Genomic DNA, 24,529 nt, shown 5'->3' with positions numbered 1-24,529 from the left:
AGAAACAGCCCTTAACACAAGCGGCTACAGATGTCAACGGGCAACTTCAGGAGCTGCATGGAGTGAATGACGCCTAGAATCATTTCCAACTTAACTACTCTCTGAACGATGAAAGGCTTAAGGTAAGAGAAGAAACAATCTAACACTTTTTGATCATTTACTGAACACCAGACACGCAGCTGGGGCTTCCCAGGCGGCTCAGTGGGTAAAGAATCTGCCTGCCAGTGCAGGAGACACAGGTTCAGTCCCTGGGTCAGGAAGATCCCCTGGAGGAGGGAATGACTACCTACTCCAGCGTTCTTGCCTGGAGAATCCCATGGACAGAGGAGCCTGGGGGACTACAGTCCATGGGTCGCAAAGAGTCGGACGTGACTGAGCAACTGAGCCCAAGACACCGGGCTGAGCAGGTTACACCCACGGACTCATCTGTTCTCCGTCCCAGACCAGTGTGGTGCATGCTGGTATTCTCATCTTCTAACTCAGGTCCTGGGACTCAGGGGTGGTAAGGGATGAATGGATTTGTCAGTGAAGGCCCCTCTGTCTGGTCTGAAGCTCCCGGTATTTTCTGCAGGGACACGTACACCCTCCCCATAGTGTTCCAGGGAAGAGTTGGCTGCAGCCAGGAGGCCCCAGAAGGAAGGATTCTTTTCTGCTCCCCCGGGTCCTCCCCATGCTACCCTTCCAGCACCACCAAGACAGGACCCAGGAGGGACATGCAACCAACGAGATGCTCCCGCCCAGGCCCCTCCACGACCAGCACGGAAATCACCAGCCACGGCCAAGGAGGACAGGCCCTGACAGCGCGAACCAGTGACAGGGCCACAGACCTGGAGAAAGGACGAGCCCAAGGACCCCTTCAGGTCTGGCCTCGGAGGTGCAGGTCTCTGTACCCCAGGACCCCACGGACCCCCTCCTGCATGCAGTCATGCCGCTCCTCGTCGGGAAGCAGACAGCCCTGGGCGCAGGGAGGACCCGGGGAGGCCCGCCAAGGAGAGCCTGAGCCGCTGCCTGGAGCCCCCAGCGCGTGCGTGTCCTCTCGGAGGGAATCCAGGCTCCGTAGGGCTGGCGGCTGACAGCATCCAGAAGAGCTCTCTCTGAAACAGGAGTAAGATGTCAGCTCTTTAACCTCTGAGGAGATCTGCCTCCTCTTCAAACCTCCAAGATGCAGAGAGGAGCTATGCTGGTTACTACGGTAACCGAAGGTACCAAAGCGGGGGAGGTGGGGGCGAGAGTGAGCCCTGGAACCCCTGCGGTGCTCTGGGGGGGACACTGGTGAGCACCCCGGAGGTCTGGGTGTCGACGAAGCCCGGGAAAGCTGCACGCAGGACCCTGCCCCCGAGAGGGTGCCTCTGCAGCACACCGAGGTCGGGCCCTGGGCGCGCGGACCCGGAGGGGACCCCCAGACCCGCTGCCTGGAGGAAGGGCCCCTCCCTCCCCCGGCGCTGTCACACTCCCTCCAGACTGTGCACCCGTCTCCTGCCGCTGAAGCTGCATTTCTTGGACTCACTCTCAACAGCAATTCAATCTTTCAATCACGTGCTCCCCCAAGGTGAGGTGGAAGGTCCTTGTCTTGCCCTCTGTGCCCTTCCAGGGCGGACCTCGGCCTCCACGTGACCCCGGCCCAGGTTCTCCCAGCGCTCCGCGCTCATCTGTCTCTACAGAACCTGCAGTGCGGCCGCCCACCCTGCGTGTCCTGCACAGGCCCGGCTCTTTGCCCGGGAAGATCCCCTCCTCCCTGCGCGATCACGGAGCCTGCTCCCCTTCCCGGCTCAGGGCCGGTGTCACGGCCCTGGGGAAGCCTTGCCTGTCTCTCGAGGAACCTCCCCTCCTCTGACTGTCATCACAGCCCCAGGGACACAGCTCGCGACCTGCCACACAGCTCCGTCCCCACCACTGGACAGGGCGCCCCTCGGAGGCGGAAACCCCTGTGTCTGCGGCCCCTTGCGTGGTGCCTGCCAGGCCGATACTTCACAAACGTGTGTTGAAGGAGCAGACAGAGAAGGGACAGGCTGATCTAAGACCTGGAAGCATCCAATAATGGGTTTTGAGAGCTTTCCCCTCCTAATGCCTTCAAAACCCACAAACCCTCCATTTCTAGGACTCTGTAGACAAATAGCCTGAAATACCAAATGAACGTGCTAAATTATGAATGTTGATATTGGCTGCTTCCCTTCACATTGAAGGCACCCCTCAAGGTAAAGCTGAAGAAGCATTATGTTACTGTGCTTTGTCATTACTGCCCCAAACTACACTGCTGCAGGCCTCCTGGTTCACGGTCAACCCAGCAGCCGATGGACAAGCATCGCTCCAGGTGTCCTGGGGACGCGCCTGACAGAAGGGACCTTCTCCTGGCAGGATTCTGGGTCCCGTAGGCCTGGGCTCTGCTCACTCGCCCAGCTCAGAGACACTCTCCACTGGACACACGGCTTTTCCAGCTCACTCCGTCCCACACTTCACTGGGTATCGAGTCTTCTTTTTCCTGTGTTTTGTTGTTCAGCCGCTCCGTCGTGTCCAGCTCTTTGCACATCCATGGACTGTAGCCGGCCAGACTCCTCCGCCCATGGAGTTTCCCGGTTAGAGGACTGGAGTGGGTTGCCATGTCCTTTTCCCCCTTTTTCCTATGAAACCCCTAATAAGATGAGCATCCTAAGTCACACGATCTGAGAGATGCTACACTTGGCCAACTCCTGAATTACGTCCATTAAAAACACAATTTGAGAACCTATTTTGCCTAATGATGTCACTTCCTTTTATCCACGGGCATGACGGTACGGCTGCTGCATGAAGACACTGCTTCCAGCCTAAAATGCAGAAACGAATCTTGAAAAAAATAACGTAGCAGATTGTGTTTATCCCCACGGTGCCATAAATAATTCCTAAACTTCCAAATTGCCTCTTTGTAGGGGAGAAAATAAAACTGCGCCGTCGAGTAGCAGCACATCACTGCCTGCATGCAAAGCCGCAGCGACTCTAGGAAGCAAGGGGCTCATAAATAGTTTAAATAAAATTCAATTAGATGAGCATCCTTCTTAAAATTTTTTTGACAGTCTTAGAGTTTCTTTAAGGGGTTTGGGGAAGAGACCTGATTAACCAACCAGAGATACCAAAAGCCAGTGCTATGCAGTTTTCAATTCTTGTTGTTTAGTCACTAAGTTCTGTCCGAATCTGCGACCCCACGGACCGCAGTGCACCAGGCTTCCCTATCCTGCATTATCTCCCGGAGTCTGCTCAAACTCACGTTCATTGAGTGGGTGATGCCATCTAACCATTTCATCCTCTGTCACCTCCTTCTCCTTTTGCCTTCAATCTTTCCCAGCATCAGGGTCTTTTCCAATGAGTCGGCTCTTGGCATCAGGTAGCCAAAATATTGAAGCTTCAAGTTCAGCATCAGTCCTTCTAGTGAATATTCAGGGATGATTTCCTTTAAATGGTCTGGTTTGATCTCCTTGCTGTCCAAGGGACTCTCAAGAGGCTTCTCCAACACCACAGTTTGAAATCATCAGTCCTTCAGTGCAGTTTTCCACGTGGTGTTTTAAAACAAAACACATTGCCCTGTGCGCTGTATTAATACCACACATCTCAGGCTTGTTTCAGGGTCAAAGTTATTAAAGTGAGTCACACAGTCGTGTCTGACTCTTTGCAATCCCATCGACTGTAGCCTGCCCGGCTCCTCTGTCCATGAGATTCTCCAGGCAAGAGTACTGGAGTGGGTTGCCATTTCCTCCTCCAGGGGATCTTCCCGTCCCAGGGATCGAATCTGGGTCTCCCACATTGCAGGCAGATTCTTTACCAACTGAGCCACTAGGGAAGCCAGCTGGCTTGTTTAGGAAACCAAATAATGGGATCCAAGAGCTGAAAGGAAATCTGGAGGTTATATCATCTAAGACCCTTATTTTACAGATGAAGAAACTGAGACCCTCAGGCCTGGCCCAAGATTTCTAGCACAGTACATGGCACGGCCTCGAAATGGTTGAAAATAGAAAATTAAGTCGGCATTGATGGTAGGACAACTGCTTTATATCTGCTAAATATCCAAGACCTTAGATGATGAAAATAAGACACAGGGCAGAATCTCTGCTTTCCAGAAGTCTCCTATGGATAGAAATGATGCCACAGATGGTATGTAACATACACTACAGCTGCAAAAACATCAGAAACATATATACGAACTACAGCTTGAATCAAGCTACCAAAATATTTGCTTTTGTTACAATAGTAGAAATATTGGAAGCGATGGCATGGATTCTAAGCAGGATCAGGAAGAACTGCAAAACATACAAGGAAAGAAATCAAATTCTGTGCAAACGGTATAACTGGGGTGCTCAAGCAAGCTCCGAGCTGTGTCTCCTAGTCAAACAAGGCGTCCCAGAATCTGCCTTCCAAATGCCAGAACTGTCACAGAGGGCGGGACCAAGCCTGGCAGCATTAGGAGAGAGAAGGAAGACGCTTGAATGTCACTCAGTATTCAGAACCCCCACGTGGAAACTATGAATGATACAGCTATAATATCAGAGACTTAAACCACTGGCATCAAGCATGACAAGCAGAGGGGTTATCTTTACAGAACCTGTCAGCTCACACCCACTCACATTCCCTGACGAAGTGACTTTTTGGGAGAATGATGTTATAGAAAGAAACCTAAAGCTACTCAGGTAAAAACTACAGATATTCCATTTATGAGAGAGCAACTTAAAGAAAGAAAGAAAAGCCACAACCTAGAGAACATAATTTTGTAATGTATAAAAGTGACAAATAATTAGCCTTCAAAATAAATGAATTCCTACCAATCAATTAAAAACAAAGAGAAAAATAAGCCCCACCCAAAATGAGCAAAAGGAAAACTGTGTGTGTCAAATAAATATATTAAAATGTGATCCACATCAATGGCAGTTGTATGTAAATGAGACCACAGTGAGAGACTATTCTGAACTCACCAGCCTGGCCAAATAAGCTGAACGAAGTCAGATGCGAGAGAGGCTGTGGACCAAAGGGAACGTCTGTGGAAATCGGCCCGACTCCTCTGCAAACCACCTGGAGACACCGGCAAAGCTAAGGCACTGAGGGCTTTCCTGGTGGCTGAGCGGTGAAGAAAGTGCCCGCGACGTAGGAGCTGCAGGGAGACGCAGGTTCAACTCCTGGGCCCAGAAGATCCCCAGAAGGAGGACACAGCCACCCACTCCAGGATTCCTGTCTGGAGAGTCCCATGGACAGAAGAGTCTGGCAGCCTACAGTCCATGGGGTTGCAGAGAGTAGGGCACTGCTGGGGCGACTCGGCACGCACACGAGAGGTTCAGAAGTGCTGACTCAGCAATTCCACAGCTAACTAAAACATCGCTCTAAGAAACTCTTAGTCCTACACATGTAAGATGTACAAAAAACGCACACAAGTAGCATTTGAAGCAGCAAAAAACAAATATTGTAAACAGTCAAATGTCCCTTAAAGAACGGATGACTAAACTATGGCACATTCACCCACTAGAACTTGAGCAGCGACGAAGGAGCTGAAACTCCACAGAGGACAACAGAGATGAGCCTCACAGCACCGCGTGGAGAGCTACAGTCCTCCTGGAGAGCTGCAGGAAAGGACAGGCAGCGTGATTCCACATGTTAAAGCGCAAAAGCCGGGGAAAGTTCACTTGTTTACAAAATGCGTAGAAAATCAAGGGAACAACACAAAATTCAGAACAGTGAATGCTCATGGGGCGGGGGAAGTGCTAACAGGGAGGGGACACACGGGGGCTCCCACCTGTATGGTGTCCCAACTCTTCAGCTGAGTGACGGACCCTGGACTGGCTGATACAGCAAAGGACTAGCAGACAGAGAGACAGAGATGAGAGCGGGGCAGATAAAGTATCAGAAGGAAGTCTTTCAGTAAAGGATGACTTTAAGGAAAAAATTATTTTTTAATTACGGAGACTTGAGCACGTCACGGCAAAGAGTAAAGAATGAACAGAGGAAGAACAAAGTCGGACTCACACGTCCCGATTTCCAAAGTTACTACAACGCCAAAGGGATCAAAACAGTGCAGACATCGGACTTCCCTGGTGGTCCAGTGGTTGAGAATCCGCGGGCCGATGCAGGAGACACGGCGGCACGTCCGCTCGCGTCCGACACGGGCCCGGACGGTCTCCATCTGCGCCACCTGGGAGCTCTCCAGCTTAGATCAGTGACACTGCGCGATACAGCCGTGTGCAGGAGCTTAGAGGCTGTCGCCAGGGAGACGGACAGACGGAAAACAGGGTCTCACCTAGACAGCGACAGAAGCATCAGCTGTGTCACCTGCATGTCCAGGCAAAGATCAAGGACATGACCCCCTGTGAGCAGGAAGCTTCCTTACGCTGGGATGCTCACGCCACACTGCAGAGCAGCCCAAAGTGAGTGGATGCCACCTTCTACCCTGCGTGTAACCAGGACGAGGGCTTGGCCCCGTCTTCCCCAGCTCCGCCCACTGCACCTCTGTTACAGACACGTGCCACGTGGCACTCTAACTAATTATGTTTATGTCTGGGCATGCTGTGTTGTTTTCAACGGCCAGGACGATGCTTTTTTTGCTTTTCTACAGCCTTAGAAGTAATTCAAGAGACATTTGACAAACAAATGAACAAAAGAATGATTGTTTAAAACTAGAAACCGTTCATGTGCATATTTATAAGGTTTTTTTCCCCAAAGAGTCAAGTTTTAAATTTTAATGAAGAGGTAAAGAAAGTGGTTCCGTTTTCTAAAAAGTTATTTCCCAGGATGGAGCCTTTTCTCCTCCTTGGCCTGTGTACAATCTTCTAAATTTTTCAATAAACGTTAAGTTCCTTCCAGGCATGATGACAACCCACGGTCACCCAGTGATGTTTCCTGTCTTCCTGATCCGTATAGTACCTGGAAAGACGGCGGCCTGAGTCAGCCCAAAGGGAGATAAGTGTGTAGAATTTGGAGACATGACTCACTGCTGTCTTCAAAACATCTCCTCAAGGGAAAAACAATCAAGTCCTCAGGACAGCAGTCGCCGCCCACATCACAATTACCAGATCTCAGCGGCTGGAGAGCAAAGCTAAAGGCGCCGTAACTTAAGAGAGGAGAAATAAAATTCTCTCAGCTTTCCGGAAGAGCCTTATCTTGTTCTGTGCGCAAAAACACACATACGCCACAGTCAACTTAAATGTGTCATAAAGTGTTTTCACTGCCTGTTCAAATTAGCGATCTAATCTTTTGCATTTAATTAAATGCACTTGTTCACAGAGAGAACCCACATGGAGGCAGGGCCCCACGGCAAGGGTGATAAATAACCACAGAACAAACAGCTTTGTTTGCTGTTGTTTCCGTTGGTTCCAGCTCTTCATTCCATGTGCAGCAGAATCATTTACTTGGAAGGACTTCTAGCCACTTCAAAATCATACAATTTACCACTCAGGTAGCAGATATAGTAACTGACTGTTGTCCGAAAGATCTGGGCAAGGGGTGCTGCCAGCCGTTCAAGCCTGATCACCTTTCGGAGGCTCCAGAAGAGGGAGAGTGACAGCACCCACCCAGAGCTTTGCTGGCAAGGTCAAACGGAAGCAAGCCTCCAGGGCACTTCGTGAGCTGCTGGCGCACAGTCGGGGCTCAGCCGACACCTGCTCATGTCACTGCGCCGTCAACCTCTTCGGTCACCACGTATCTCAGCATTAAGCAGCACCTCAAGGAAAGCTATGACCAACCTGGACAGCGTATTAAAAAGCAGAGACATCACTTTGCAAACAAAGCTCTGTGTAGTCAAAGCTGTGGTCTTCCTAGTAGTCATGTACGGATACAAAAGTTGGACCATAAAGAAGGCCAAGCGCTGAAGAATTGATGCTGTTGAACTGTGGGGCTGGAGAAGACTCTTGAGAGTCCCCTGGACTGCAAGGAGATCAAACCCGTCCATCCTAAAGGAAATCAACCCTGAATATAAATTGGAAGGACTGATGCTGAAGCTGAAGCTCCAATACTTTGGCCACCTGATGCGAAGAGCTGATTCATTGGAAAAGACCCTGATGCTGGGAAAGATTGAAGGCAGGAGGAGAAGGGGACGACAGAGGATGAGATGGTTGGATGGCATCACTGACTCGATGGACATGGGTTTGAGCAAGCTCCAGGAGATAATGAAGGACAAGGAGGCCTAGCGTGCTACAGTCCATGGGGCGCAAAGAGTCAGACAAGGTTTAGCGACTGAACAACTCTAAGAACCATGAAGATGGAGACTATAATGACTGACTTTAACATCACTTGGAACTTCTATTTTTAAAAGTCAGTGGGGTGCGGGGGCAGGGGGGAGGGGGGCTGGCGGTGGGAAATGCAGGAGGAAACGCAATAAGAATGGCCAAGTGAGGGGAGGCAATGTGACCAGAGCCAGCCAGCCCTCTGCTGCGCCACAGGAACTCAGAAAATAAAGCTGGCGGTTCGTGCACATGCCGTCTGCGGTTAGTGACCGCCTGGCACGCAGTTTAAGGATTATGACTACAGACATCAAAACAGATGCCAGTCTGACAGCGCGGAGCAGAACTCTGGCGTGACAGCTTCAAGTTCAAACAGAAAAGCCCACACGGAATTTCTTTTATGAAAGCACCTCTTCTTCCTCTTCTTTAGTCTCTCTCTCTCTCACAAGGTATTTAAATTTTATGTGTACATTTCCCAACAACCGGAAGCACCTTCCACCACCCTGTGCCTCTATCAGACACACGCGCATCTCAGGGGTCTTCTTCTTTTTCTTTTCTTTTTCTACTTCGCCGTGTCCTCCAAGGATTACCCGACAGGGCTGATCTAATTGCAGAAAAGCAGCGCCATTGATGTACAGTAATGACTTGGGAACCTGTTTCAGGGACTATATTCAGCCAATTACTGTGTGAATAAACCTCCTAAGAACCTATGAAGGACACTGGCCACTCACGAGGAAGAGACGGCTGACTCAGGAAGTGGCAGCCGACTCGAAACTGACCCTCCCTGACTGGCGTTCTGAGCGCTGGCCCTGGACACCAGGTGCCCTGGGAGGAAGCCGAGGGTCCAGCAAGTCTTTTGCCTAAAAGACAAAGCAAAGCAAAGGCACCTGTCTGTTTTTTGAAGTGAGTTCCTGCTCAAGGAGAGATCACGGCTCACACGTCTGCTCCCAGTGTCCTGTGCTTCCTATTGAGACGCGTATCTTTGATTCTCGTCTTTCTTACCGCCCTCAATCTTCCTCCCTCTAAAGTTATTCACTCCATCTAGCATCACGGATACTAAGGTCACGGAGGAAATCGAGTTCTACCTGACCAGAAGCTGTCTCTATGCCACGATGGACAGCCTCTGTTTAAACATTTCCAACTAAGGGGGCTCTCTGATAATAAGTGGCTCTCACCATTTGGAAAAACAAAACAACAAAACCTGTTTAATAATGTCAGAGATGCACCTTTACTGGCTACGGGCCAGAGCCTGTGCTCAGCTCGCCTCCTCGAACCATCAGAAAGAAACTTGGAGGGCGGCGTCTCTGCGCTCATTTTAACTCTGACAGACGGAGACTGGCGGGGTTAGACAAGGTGCTGACGAAGACACAGCGGTCCGGACAGCACTCCTGCCGCCGCAGACACTCGTCCCCGCCTCCCCGAGTTCACCCACAGGCCCTCCTCTGCCACCTCTCTGCGCCCTCTTCTCCATGAATGACCTTCAAACGTTGGAGAACCGTCCAAGAAGCGTGTGGCCCCGAGCTGGGCTCTCCCGTGAGCCTTGCTGGGCTGAGTGGAGAGGAACCCCGGAGCTGGCTGGCTCTGAGCCCAGGGCGGTCCCCACGGCCCAAGCCAGGCAGCGCCGACTCCCCGCCTCCTGTCTCCCTCCACCCTCATTCTCTCACCCCTGGACCTTAACCCAGGGTCCATGCTCAGCTCTGAGTCCCCAAGAGGGACCGCTCCCCTCCGGTCTGCTGCCGCAGGAGGCCCGTGACCAGCCTGATCCAGAGCCGCCTCACTCCCCGGCCACAGAGGGCATGTCCTTCTACATGGGGAGGGGGTCTGGGGGGCGGTGGAGACCATCAGCATCAGCCCCCCTCCTCCTCCTCCTGCTGCTCACACGGGGACCCTCCTACCCTGATGCCCAATCTTAGCCAGCTTCCCCTGGAGGACTCACAACGTGATAAAGTACTTTTAAACTTAAATTCTGACCGTGACTTAAAAAAAAAAAATAATTCACAGCTCTGAAATTAAGTTTAGAAATAATTTTTATTTTGGAGGGGGAGGGGGGACCTTGTGGCTTGTGAGATCCTAGTTCCCTGACCCGAGGCTCTTGGCAGTGAGAGCAAAGAGTCCTAACCATTGGACCCCTGGAGAATTCCTAGAAATAATCATTTTCATGAAACAATGGTCCTACAAAGAGCTGGAAAGATCGTTCTCAAGTTCCTATAGTCCAGGGAGAATTTCATCAGTGCCCCCCATTTTCCACTCCCCCCGCATCGGGTGGTCCAGCCAACAGTGAGGGTCGAGGACAAACCAGCAGACACTACAGGCCTCCACGTCTTACACTGTGTTCTCAGCACTTACGGAACATCTGCTGAGCCGGGGGCACAGTTCCAAACGCAGTGGGAACAAAAAAAGGGACGACAGGCTGGCTTTGTTCCCAAATAGTCTGGAAGACAGGCAGCTCTCGTGGGACACGCCTCAAAGGCTTGTGGGCGATTCCAAAGCAGCCGACCAACAAACACAACATCGTCAGTGCAAACCCAACACCCGGAGCTGACGAGGAAGAGTTCCAAGACCAAGAAGCCACTGCAAAATTAGGCGAGAGAGATGGTGCTCTCCCAGAGCACAGCGCAAAGTCCGGAGGGCGAAGCCAGCACAGAGGCCGGGCGGCGAGCCCTGCAGGGGGGTGCAGATGCGGACGCAGACAGCACGCGCGTGGGGCTCCCTGGGAACAGGGCCCCCCAGGAGAGCCTGTGCCCACACGCTGGGTCCTCCCGTACCTGAGTTTACCAGCTGCTGCTCCATCACCCCGCAGCCCAGAACCTCCAGCCATTCCCCGTGGAAGTTGATCTCCATCTCGAAGGAGGGGTGAGTGAAGGGGAAGTAGCAGTCCACCCATCTGACGTCCAGTCCTGCAAAGACGCCGGAGAAAAACAGACACCCAGCGTTACAGGCAGTCTCGCCTTTTCCGTGACCAAATCTGCTAAGGACAGAGTAGCTGATGACACCAAAAGACTACTTTCTGAGTCAAATAAATAGCAAATAAATAAATCTGCAACACTTTAGGGGGAGGCAATAAATCTTAAAACTTGAGAAAAACTGAACACGTCTTTCCCAACATGAGAAACACTCTGTGTAGTTCCAGGGCCCTCTGAAACCCAATCGGTCACCTGTCAACCCTGCGGCCACCTGGCAGAGGAGAGAATTAGGTCACGGTCACAGGAAAGGGGGCTTCTCAGGTGGGCTAGCGGTGAAGAACCCGCCTGCCAATGCAGGAGACACAAGACATGCATGAGATGCAAGTTTGATCCCTGGGTCGGGAAGATTGCCCTGGAGAAGGGAATGGCAACCCACTCCGGTATTCTTGCCTGGAGAATCCCATGGACAGAGGAGCCTGGTGGCCTATACAGTCCACAGAGCTGCAAACAGTCGGACACGACTGAAGTGACTTAGCATGCACGCACGGGAAAGCAGGTCATTCTGCTAGTTTCTATAAAAGCAAACGACATCTAAATCACCCCCACGGCCCTTTAAACTGAATCCGTATGAAGCGGTGAACAGGCCTTTTCTCACATTTCCCAATACTACTCTGCTCTTATTAGAGAGCAGAGCTCTCTGCTCTTTCTTAAAAAAATTTTTTGAGTAAATAACATATTCACAGGGTTCAAAATTGAAACACTGTGAAAACAATACATTTCCCTGTATAAACAGGCCATGAGTGAAAAAATCCGAAGTTCGTCAGGTGACCGGTGTTAAGTAAACTTACCGTGGCGATCCTTAATATATACCTATATACAATCATTACATCATATACTAAAACAACGTTCCGTGTCAGTCACATCAATCAAACTGAAATAAAAACAGGGCATTGTTTACAAGTCTCACTGGCATACCGGTTCCTGGCTCCTCTGCCCGTTGAATCCCTGAGTAAACTTCCAGGGTTTCCTTTTCATTAACAGACGTGAGCAAACACAGGCATGCACCTCTCGTTTCCTTCCTTTCTTACACAGAAACACCACACGTGATCCCACACCACGCTTCTCTTACACAAAGGCACGGAGGCCCACGCCCCACCCTCCATGCCTGGCCCCAGAGACGTGGGTGGGTCCCCCGTGCGCAGAGAGAGCGACCACAGACGCGTGACCGAATCCAGCTCCACCACCGCAAGCCGAGGGGCCTCAGGCAAGTTCCCTAAGTTCTCCCTGCCTCGGTATTGGTCAAAATAAGAACAACATTCATCTCGCAGTTCCGGTAACAATTTATTAGGGTAAGTGTGTAAAAAACAAATACTCAATGGGTGATTTTCGACAGGCATGTCATTGCAAACCAGACCGTGATCTAAACTCTCTCTCGGGTTTTCATAAAAATATGAAGAAAAAGAAACATTCCTAAAGGGCACGCTGAGGTCATTGACGTCCATTGCTTATTTACTGTGGTGCTACACGAGATGGTTCACAGGCCTCCTTCAATTCAGCCTTTACGCTGAGGACAGGCAGCCATGAACACAGCACATTCATCACCCCTGCTCCCACAGATGCAGGAGCCGGGCCGGCTTACACACCTCGACGTTTACAATCAGAAAACGCCGAGATGAGAATTCTGCTCCAGACGGGGGGTGCACAGCCCTCCGCTGCCCTCCCCTGGGCAGACCGTGGAGACGGACCCCCCTCGGCTTCCAAGCCAAGCGCCCCCAGCCAAGAGCGCACTGCCGGCCCCCTGCTCCCGACGCACCACGACAGGCATGATAGAGAAAACCGCAAAGGCCAGGCTGTGATCAAAGACAAGAGGAATACTTCCCCCGGCCAGAAACAGGCCCGAAAAGCAAGGGGGCAGAGGGGGCAAAGCTCCGCGCTGCTGGGCTCGGGCTCCGCAATCCGGGAGAGACGCCAGCTCGCCACCTGCAGGAACACGCGCTGCTGGCTTGGGATCCCAGCGAGGCCAGAGGCCTGCGGTCAGACGCTGGGACGGCAGGGGCTCCCTGCTGGCGTGAGAGGGGGACTGAAACCGTCACCCAGCAGAGCCTGGGGCTGCGGCTCTGAGGAGCTTGCAGCAAGCCGAGCCCCGGGGGCGAGACCGGCCGCGTCCCCATCAGGGCTGTGAGTGCATCTGGCGGCCCCAAACCTCTGCTGGACTGAAGGTCTGGAGGGCTCGGGGCCTGGGGCCGGCGTGCAGCCCCTGAGAACTGGGGAGCGGGGCGGGGAAGCAGAAGGGTGGGGCGAGGTGGGGGAGGCAGGGGAGGGGACGGGGTGGGGGGTGGGGGCCAAAAGGCTGGGCCGTCAAGTTCCGGCCACAGCTAGCCTTTGGTTGCCGACGGCCCTGGGAAGAGCGTGCCCGTGGGCGAGGAGCCTGCCCACCTCCGCAGCTGCTCTGAGACAGACACGACTCGCCCACAGCTGGGTCCCAGGACGGGCAGTGGGGAGCGCGTCTCACGGACAACGCCAAGCCTGCTCGGCTCAGAAACAGACACATGACTCGCCCACAGCAACGCATCTAGCCAGCAGCAGGGGATCAGAGTCCATCTCTCCTTCAGAGGCGTTCATCTAAACCGTGCCCGGAGGCCCGTGCTTCCTATAGGGAAATGTCAGCCTTCAGCAGGGAGACGGGCTGGACGCCCTGAAGGACAAAAAGTGAGACCGAAATGTGAGGAATCCTTCACCTGACCTGAGCTGCTCTTAAAGAAACCATCTGCTACAGACGGTACAAGACGGAGGGAAACAATTTAGCAATGTTAAAAAATGTCAGTGAATTCCATGAGCATAAAAGCTGTCTACAGGTTATTTTCTCTCTTTCAAATTCTAAACGGATAACCTCTCTTATAACAGCCTTAGGATGCTGGTGCAATTGAAATGTTAGCAGAAAATAATCAACTGCTTTGGCAAGTAGGGGGAAAAAAAAACAACCCTGAAACTAAAGCAGCTGTAATAACAACAAATTGCCACAAGGAAATAGTGTGTTGTAATTTTTAATTTTGCTTTTCAAGAACAAAGGAATACAACACTAATAATTTAAAAGAGTAAAAAACTCGGGCCATAGAAACAAATAAAAAAAGAGCTGCTGAATAACTCTGAGGCCTGCCCACGCGGTTCCTGGTCATCAGCTGATTAAAGGGCTGAATCCGAGGCTCCTCGGTGACCATTGGTACCTGAAATGGACCTGAATACGCTGTCACGGGCAGGGCTTTATCCGGAGCGGCCACAGGGAGTCAGAGGCACAGAGTCGGGGGCAACACGCAGGAGGCGGGCCCCCCTTTTTTTTTTTAACATCATGGCTTTTAGAAACATCAGTGTCAGAAATATTATTGAAATGACTTCTTTCTCTCCTTTCAAAAGAGCTAACATCTAACACAGGCTCGGAAGTCAAAATCAGGGGACTCAAAGTGAAAGTGTCAATCACTCAGTCGTGTCCAACTCTTTGCGACCCCATGGACTGTAGCCCACCAGGCTCCTCTGTCTGTGGGATTCTCCAGGCAAGAATACTGGAGTGGGTAGCTATTCCCTTCTCCGGGGGATCCCCTCAACCCAGGGATCAAGCTTGGACCTCCTGCATTGCAAGCAGATTCTTGACTGTCTGAGCCGCCAGGAAAGCCCAAGGAGGCTCAAACAAGGCCTCAGGTTACTCTGGAGCCATGTGGTTACTTGGTACTCCAATGCTCCGTGTCCGGGTTCCTGAACCTGAAAACTAGATCACAGTCACACCTATGTAACAGATGCAGGTCAGAACAGAGGAAGTCCTTGTGAGAGCTTAATGCAGCAACTGACGCTGTTGCCTACCATCGCTTCCTGTCATCGTCACTACTACGGCTATTGTTACTCTAAACCAGGGGTCCCCAACCTCCAGGTGAGGATCGGTACCTCCCGTCAGATGAGTGGTGGCATTAGATTAGAAATAAAGTGTGCAATAGATGTGATGCACTTGAATCATCCCCAAACCAACCCCCGCCTCTGCCCAGTCTGTGGGAAAACTGTCTTCCACAAAACCCATCCCCGGTACCAAAAAGACTGGTGACCACTGCTCTAAAAGTCGTCCAGACGGCTTGTACCCAGAAGGCTTACTGAAACGTTTCTCAGCAACTAGCACCCCTACCCCAAATAAAACAACTCATTGACCCCCTTCTGAAACGCGTGAAGTCAGAGCGTGGCACGTGCCTTCAGCCAGGTCCCAGGGCGCTGTGAACATTCACCCACCTGAGCGCCGTGAGGGCACACAGCCCGCCGCCTGTAACACGGCCCCTCACCCTTCAAGTTCACAGCGTGAGCCTGGCGGGGGCACCTCCCCTCCCCCAAGCAACACATTAGCGGATGATACAAACGCCCCAACACCCCGTCAGCGATACCCCGCAAAGGTGCACGGGGCTGGGCGAGGCTGGGCGGATGAGGCATGCAGGAGGATTTTTGGGGTGTTTAGCGACTGTGTGAATGGGGTTAAGGATGATCGCATGGCTGGAAGAAAAGAAAAAGAAAAGGCTCTTTCACAGACCGACTTTAGTGCCGGGAACAAGATATACTCTCTGGGCAGGTGGATACTTTACTGCCACTCCACTATTCTGTTGGCTCTGGTCTCATGAACAAAAACGTAAGTTTGAAGATCTATGAAATAGTAACTCTAATCTGTCCTGAAATCTAAAACCTAAAAGTCTAAGCTGGTAGCATTTTAAAAATAAAGCAAACGTTTTCCTGAAATAGAGATGCTACAACTTCATTGCTGTTTCAAAACTTGAGATTCTTAATTCTTGGCCATGGGCATGAGAGGTGTGTGAGAAAACTCATATACTGCGGGAATGGTCTTTTATAAGGAAAACAACTACCTGGACACTTTCACCTCAATGCTCAGTTTTGAAAGCTATTCACATATAAATGTAAAGAATAATGAGACAAAGGAAAGTTCAAGACTATTGTTCAGAGGAACGTAGGGTTAGGGTCCTCAGGATCCCTGGGAACATCTTTATAACATATACATGGTCTAGCAGTGTGTATGCCTGTTTAATGACTTGCTGGAGCCCAGAAGGACTTTTAGGGCACCATCAATGCCAGTCTGAACTGCTGTGCTGTTGTCTGGCATAAAGTCACATCTCATCTTACTAGGCAAAACAAAGACGAGTCAACGTAACTATTGTTCTTTGATTGTATGGCCCCATTTTGATTGCCTTCATTTGCCTGACCTTCCTTATTTCTTTTCATATTTACACATGCATTTAATATCTTCTTAAAGGGCACTGTTCACATATGTTATCTCACTTTATTCTCATGGGAAACTGTACTATTTATTATCTTGAGCTTTAAAAATACTAGGACCTAAAGCACTAAATGACCAAGATTTCGGAGCAATTGGAGGAAAGAGAACTTAAATGTAATTTTTCTGGTTCCATGCGGCCATCTCCAGCCGGCCATGAGACTTTTCTTCTTTTCAGTCCTTCACATGGTCCAGCTCGATGCCCGCTCTCAGTGAGTAAGGCAGCTCAGACCCCCACTGGGAGCTCTCCCGGCCGGATCCAGAGGAGCCACCTTTCCTGTGCGCTCCCTTGACACTCGGGCCTCCCCGGGAGAGGATGTCACACTCTCAGCTGCTCGAAGACTGGGACTGTCTCATGTACCCAATACTGCGACGCTCGCAGCAAAGTGAAACCCACCCGAGGGGGTTCAGAGGAGCGCAGAAGAGGCGGCTCCCCAGAGTTCAGCACAGACTCCAGCAGGGTTCCTGGCTGGAGGACACCAAGGAGGACTTCACTGCTGGTGACATCAGAGGATAAGTGAGAATTTTCCACGTGGAGGGGCCGGGACAGTAAGCAAGTGGAGGGGGGCAAAGGAATGAAAAATAATAAAGAAGAATGAGAAACACAAACACCAGCTGTTAGAGAGAGGAAGCTACCCGCCAACTCAGAACCACTCGGTCACCCGTGTAACCGCAGGGCAGCTTCTACACCTCACAAGGGGTTTCCTTGGTGGCTCAGCGGTCGAGAACCCGAATCCACCTGCTGAGTCCAGAGACACAGGTCCAGTCCCTGGGTTGGGCTGGGAAGATCCCCTGGAGAAGGAAATGGCAACCTACTCCCATATTTTTGCTGGGAAATCCCATGGACAGAGGAGCTTGGCGGACTACAGTCCAAGGGGTCGCAAAGAGTTAGACACAACTTAGCAACTAAACAGCAACAATAAATCTCACAAATGGGGGGTCATCCGATGATAGAAATGTGTAGCAAGACATAAATAAGGAGGGCTTAAAACCAATTTTCTTCACAGGGTGACAACAGAAAAACTGAGATGATCCTGAGTTTCTTTATAAAGTGACTTGACACAGACTGCTGTCTCCCTAAAATGTTAGAACCGATACTGTTCAGTTGCTCAGTCATGTCCGACTCTGCAACTCCATGCACTGCATGCAGCATGCCAGGCTTCCCCATCCTTCACCACCTCCCGGAGCTTGCTCAAACTCATGTCCATTGAGTCGGTGATGCCATCCAACCATCTCATCCTGTTGTTCCCTTCTCCTCCCGCCTTCAATCCTTCCCAGAATCAGGGTCTTTTCCAGTGAGTCAGTTCTTCGCATCAGCTGACCAAAGTATTGGAGCTTCAGCTTCACATCAGTCCTTGCAATTCAGGGCCAATTTCCTTTAGGATGGACTGGTTGTATCTTCTTGTATCCAAGGAGATGTTAGAATTCTTTTACCATTACTTGCCTCGAAAATGCCCTGAATAGCACAATCCATCTCCCTATAGCATTCCAGTGTTAACTGGATTATATTACTGCTAAAAATATCACAATTCCTATCTCATATCATGAAAGTAAAGAGAAGCTGGCTATAATAAGATTTTTGCATCAGCAATCTCTTTCTGAAACCTGCCTCACAGTTACATTATACCATTTTAACACGAAATAGTCCAAACAAAGAGACAGAAATAGAAAACAGCAAACATCTACACACTCACTATTTAATTTTATCAAATCATCACATTTTGTCATATTTAACTTCATATCTTTTTTGTTTTAGTAGAACCCCATGAACACAATTGAAAGCCTGATTTGGACCTTCTCCGTAATACCGCTCTCTGCCTCCTAGAAAAACACACTAGCATGAAATTGATGTACTTTTAAATATATATATATATGTATATAAACAATATATGGGGTTATTAGTGGGTTCTTAAATAGTACATGAACAGTCAAGATATTCGAAGAAACCTTGGAATAACAGGGAAGCAGAGGTTTAATAAATCATAATAAGAATCTTTTTAAACACATATTTGAGTTCACACAGAAGTAGGGAAATCTAGAGGTAGGAAAAACGAGGCACGTAAGAGTAGTGAGTGAGTGGTCAAGTTCCCCAGGGAGACAGTATTGCAGATACCTGAATAAGGCCAAGACTGTGTACTATATATTATTTCTTTATATCTATGTCAATACATACAACTGTTGGATTTTTCAGTTTTTTCACATATGAAGAATGACAAAGGATAGTTCAGGTAGTTTTCATTTGCTTCTCCTGGTTACTAATCAGAGTGAGCATCTCTTCACACATTCAAGAGTCATTCTATTAATAACCACATCATCTGTTGCCTTCATGATCACCCATTTCTCTCACAGGTTGATTTTTCCTTGTTTATTTGGAAGAGTTATTTATATAGCCAAATGTTTATTTGACAAATCACTACTGTCCTATTGGAATGGCTAAAATTTAAACCCCTGGCCACCTCAGAGCACAAGGAGTTTTCATATACTACAGGACAGTTTAGCGGCTTCTTAGAAAGTTAAAATTCAGCTGCCAAAAGATGCAGCCATTGTACTCCTGGGTACTTAACGAAAAGAAATGAAGGCATTGGTCCAGACAAAGACGTGTACACGAATATGCAGAGATTTACCTGTAACCGCAAAAAACTGGAGACAACCCAAATGTCTCTCAATGGATGAACAGATAAACTACAGAATGGAACACCGCTCATCAAGAAAAAAGGAATGAACTACTGACATGACGCTACAACACGGATCAATCTGCAAATGATCGTACTAAGTGGAATATGCCAGCAGGAGGGGTGGGGAGAACACACATCACAGGATTCATCTATATAAACCCGGAAGGAGCGAAGCAAACGGCAGGGACAGAAAGATCCCTGGCTGCCGGGGGAGGAGACACAGGACATGCAAGAAGGAGGGCCTACCGGCGCCGGAGGAGACCTGGGGGGGGGGACCCACTGGTTAGCTGGATGCTACTAGTGGTTTCACGGGTGTACACAAACATTGAGACTTATCAGACTGTGTAAATATGTTGTTTATTGTATATACACTTAGCTAATTATACACTCTAGATATACATAGTTTACTTTTTGTCAATCACACTTCAATAAAGAACTTGTTCTTTTAAAAACTCACAAGAGTATGAGAATAAGAGAGGATCCTAACCATGCAGGGCTTCTGTTTTCTAAACATTTTTAAAATGTAGATCACAGGGGGTTTCCCTGGTGGCTCAGCGGTAAGGAATCCGCCTGCCTCTGTAGGACACATGGGTTTGATCCCTGATCTGGGAAGATGCCTCCTGCCATGGGAGCAACTGAGCCCGTGAGCTGCAACTACTGAGCCCCTGAGCCCGAGAGCCTGGGCCCCACACAGGAGAAGTCCCGGCAACAGAGAGGAGCCGGCGCTCACCGCAACCCGAGGAAGCCCACGCAGCAACAAAGGCCCGGCACAGACGACCATGAATTTATTAACAAATAGAATCTTTTCTAAAAAGTAGGTCGCAATTAAGGAAAAATCTCCCCTCTTCTTTATATCTCTATACAAACAAGCAAAAATACCATCTCAAGTAAATCAGAAAAGAGTTGGAGGGGAAAGGGAAACTAAAATTTCTTAGAGAAAGAATGAAGGGCAAGTGATTAAAGTGAGAATCCACATCTTAAAAACACTGTTCTCCCTCCAGGAAACTGTTGGTATTGTGCTGCTGACACTGGTAATCAGTACGTCAGAATGTAAAATCTTCCTCTGGGCTCGCTCACACACTTAAGAATCCTGCCCCATCGATCAAGGCTGACCAATGATAATATATTAATATTCCGACATTAATCAGCCTGTTCACTTCCTCTCCATTGGTGAGACTGATCTCAATTCATTACCATTCTTATCAAAAGCTGTAATCATTTTTCTTTCTCCAGCTAATTCCATTTTCATATCCTCCTGCTCCTCACATGGAATGAACCAAGAAACCCATAAGCTCTATTTCACTAAGGACCGAAACCATTAACTACAACTTAGACCAAAAACTCTAGACACAAGTAGGCTTAATGATTTCAGGAAGATGATAACTGCTGAATATTTAAGCCCCCAAAGACAAAGGCATTTAGTACCTACCATCTCCAAAGATATGTGTCATAAGCTGGGTAAGTGTTTGCTTAAGGTCAAACTCGACGAGCTTCGTGGCTTCCAGCGTATGTGTCTCTTGTTTATGGGCAGAGCGGGAACTCTGTTCAAAAAGCTGCAGGTTCTCTCCATCTTTTATGCCAGCAAATAACTGTAAACCAAGAGGAATAATGCAAATAAATAAAAACAGTATCTTCACCAGTCTACATCAAAAACCACAATGTGGAAATGAAACTCAGTAAGTAAGTCATCAGTGAACATACTGAAATTGACATTCATTTGGTATCAGCGTTGAACAAGGCCCTGTGCCACATGTAATGGACAGTCTTTAGGAAATTAAAGACACCATTCTGATCACGCTGATCGCCTCTTTTCCTTTTTCACCAACTTACTCACATGCCATTTCCTTACAAGACACATGACCCTCTGTGCTACTGGAAATACCAGTGAACCAGGTTTTCACCACCCTCACAACATGACCTGAGACCAGGTGAGAAAGGACAGCCTAGGCATGAAGTCCTGTGAAGCCCTCTGAGGCTGGATGCACCCTGGACTTGTTGCCCTGTGACCCCAAAGGCCAGGACAAGGCTGGAAACATGTTTCTGCCATTTACTGTCCAATAAGCCACAAAAAATTTAGGTTTGCTGGTAGCTCAGCTGGTAAAGAATTGCCTGCAACATGGGAGACCTGGGTTCAAATCCCTGGGTTGGAAAGATCCCCTGGAGAAGAGAATGGCTACCCACTCCAGTATTCTGGCCTGGAGAATTCTATGGACATGTATAGTCCATGGGGTCGCAAAGAGTTGGACACGACTGAGAGACTTTCAAACTCCAAAAAGTGATACAGGAGCTAAGCTTCAGGTAACAGTTCAAAAAGTGGGGATGAAAAGAGACTTTATGATAATTAAATAAAATAATGCAGAAGCACAGAATCGCAGGCACCTTGCAGTGACTAAATACATTGGCTTCACAATCACCAACCACTAGTCACAGCCGTCATCAGTCCGAAGCTGCTTAACCACTAAAGAAAGCGCTCCCGTCTTAACAACAACGCAGGTCTTCGCCTGGTAGGGAGACTGACTCAAGACGGAGGTAAGTGAGCACAGGTGAGGAGGGGGAGAGAAGACGGGAACTAGTGAGGAACCAGGCGACCTAAAGCCAGCACCAGAAGGAGCGAGTATTCAAATCCTGAGAGTGTCCTGGTGGATCTGATCAGACCCCACAGAAAAGGGAGTCAAATGTTTGCTCAGTTTGAAACTACAGCTTTCCAGAGGCATGGCTACAATGGAAGAGAAAGGGGCAAAAGAAAGTAAAAGATATTTTTTTGGCCATTAGGTAGGGAGGCATAAAAGAAACAAAAGAGAAAGTCTAGGGCTTCACAAAACCTCCCTCTAAAAAAAATTCCACTAAAGATTCTGCACTTTGCTACACTCACAGAAGAGGGCACCAGAGAGCTGCAAAGCCGTCTATACAACCAAAAACCCACAAAAAGGAACAGAAGTAATTCTACAGAACTACAGAAAATCACCACAAAGGAATTAAAAAATTTAAAAACCATTCAAAACAGCTCAACTGATGGCTCTCTTCCTCCAAAAAAGAAAACCAAGAAGCAGAAGAAAAGTATAAGATGATACTTGAAAATGAAACTATATGTGTTCAAACGAGCATTTGGTGATATAAATAATTGCTTGATGTTTAGAACAAACATGAACAAAAAACAGAGAATTGTGAAATCAAGAAAGAAACAGAAGGAAAAAAAATCATTTTGGAACTAAACTCTAACTTACAAGACACAAGGAATAATGGATTCAATGAGGACTTAGTGAGAAGACCTGAAGAAAAACAAGGAAATAGCCAAGAAAATGACAAAGAAATAAAGACGAATCAGAGAGAGGGTAGCAGAAATGGAAGACAGGCAAAGGAGAAATAATATTTATATAACTGGAGTCGGTGAAAGACAAAAGACAGAACAGTGGAGCAGAATAACTGTGAACCAGGTAAAATGGTACCTGAAGAACCACATAAAAGACATATCCTAGCAGAAGTATTAGCCCTCAATGATGAAAAAATCCTCAAGGTCTCCAGGCAGAAAGATCAAACATCTTAGAAAGGCAAAGCCACCGGCTTAGCATCAAACTTCCAAAACAGCATACAAACAAGGTACAGTGAAGCCACATATTCAAACAACTCAACAACAACAACAACAAAAATACATGGGCCAAGAATTTTATATTCAGCAACGCTGGGCTTTCAGTACTAAATCCACAGTAAAAGCTTTAAACATACGAGAGCATAGGGGATTTCTTATTAATGACTCTTTTTTCTATATGTCACGACAAAATAGAAATAGTGTAACTCAAAAGTGGAAGAAGACAGAGTGCCAGTGGAATAAACTCATTGGTTTAATGGCCGAAAACTTCATAGAAAAATGTTCAGACAGAGGAATGCAAAATAAAACAACAATGACACATTGTTTTTCAACTATTGCATTGGTGGAAATTAAAAAGCAAGACAACAGTCTTTTGGTGAGGCTTGGGAAAAGATGAACTCACACACTGCTGATGGAAGTGAAAACTGGTGGGACCATTCTGGAGGTAAATTTGGTAATGTCCAACAAAACTACATTTGCAGTCATCTCCTGACCTAGCTCTTCTACTTCTGGCTATTTACCCTGAATACACCTCCAGAATTAATATATACATAACCAGGTTTTCACTATAGCATTATTTAAATTTGCCAAGTACTGGAAAACAAAGGCCCACACAAAAAAAAGAGAGAGAGGTTAAATAAACTATGGTCTATTCATACAGGACTCCAGTACTTTGGCCAGCTGATGGAAGAACTGACTCATTGGAAAAGACCCTGATGATGGGAAAGATTGAGGGCAGGAGGAGAAGGGGACGACAGAGGATGAGATGGTTTGATGGCATCACCTACTCGACGGACGTGAGTTTGAGCAACTGGGAGTTGATGATGGACAGGGAGGCCTGGCACACTGCAGTCCATGGGGTCACAAAGAGTCGGACACGACCAAGTGGCTGAAATGACTGTTCCACTGAACTGACTGATCCATACAGTGGAGTACTTAAGAGACATAATATTAATTAAAATATGAGGATGACCACTCTGAAATGATATGTAATGATTCTCAAGCCCCACTATGTGAAAAAAGCAATCTTACTATGGTACTTTTCATGCAAGAAAGAAGAGAAAATAATACAATATACATGAATCTGAGAATTCCCTGGCAGTCCAGTTGTTAGGACTCTGTGCTTTCACTGCTAAGGGTCCGGGTTTGATCCCTGATTGGGGAACTCAGATCCCACAAGCCACTTGGTGTGGCCAAAATATATTTAAATAAATGTATTCTATATAAGTGAATATATATAATATCTATATAATGAACCTGTTCATTCGCATAAAACAAAAATAAACAACATAGGAATGAGGAAATAGAAATGAGACTGACTGCCTACTAGAAAGCGGAACGGAACAGGCTGCAGAATGAAAAGAACTGGGAAACACGGTGGAGTGAAGAGGAGGTGGTGGGAAGCGGGCAGAGACAGGAGGGACCCTTTTTTAAGTAAGATTGTTCATACAGTTCTGACTTTTGGAATCACATTAATATTTTACTACTTTTTAAAAACTAATATCTACAGTGTCTGCAATATATAGGTAGAACAAAGAAAATACTCATTAACATACAATAAAGACTAAAGTTTGGAAAATTCTGCAAGAAGGAAAAGCAGTGATTCATGATACCATCAGCATAATACAGCACAGGAGAAAACAAACAAACAAACATGTAAACAAGTCAGCTCTTGTTTCTAGAGGAAATGTAACACTGGAGCTGGAAGGTGCATGAGACAGCAGCCAAGCCAGTCTCAGATAAGGAAACGGACTCTGGAGAGGTGAAGACCCAGGGAGGCTGAGGTCACGTAGCCGAGCGACCACCACGCAGGGACTAAGCCACTCGTCTCACCCTTGATTCCAGGGGCCTTGAAGTGGCTGCCTTTCACTTAGCGTTCCGTTTGAGAG

General features: G+C 48.3%; 1 protein-coding gene across 6 annotated transcripts in view; it reads right to left on the bottom strand.

The window, feature by feature from the left end:
- The window catches only part of FARS2 (phenylalanyl-tRNA synthetase 2, mitochondrial), a 289,442-nt gene that overhangs the window by 194,160 nt on the left and 70,753 nt on the right, over positions 1-24,529 (bottom strand). For 5 of the 6 annotated variants that reach the window (XM_043450463.1, XM_043450461.1, XM_043450460.1 and 2 more), the window contains 2 exons: positions 20,484-20,643; positions 10,931-11,062 (listed from right to left, as the gene is read on the bottom strand). In XM_043450463.1, coding sequence (XP_043306398.1) covers positions 10,931-11,062; positions 20,484-20,643 — 292 coding nt within the window. The remainder of the gene's footprint in view (positions 1-10,930; positions 11,063-20,483; positions 20,644-24,529) is intronic. The other variant, XM_043450465.1, reaches the window with a different exon arrangement.

This window comes from Cervus canadensis, chromosome 28 (genome assembly GCF_019320065.1).
Source record: "Cervus canadensis isolate Bull #8, Minnesota chromosome 28, ASM1932006v1, whole genome shotgun sequence".
NCBI classification, from domain to species: Eukaryota; Metazoa; Chordata; class Mammalia; order Artiodactyla; family Cervidae; genus Cervus; species Cervus canadensis.
The sequence above is the reverse complement of the archived record's forward strand: the minus strand, read 5'-3'. Positions and strand labels throughout refer to the sequence as shown.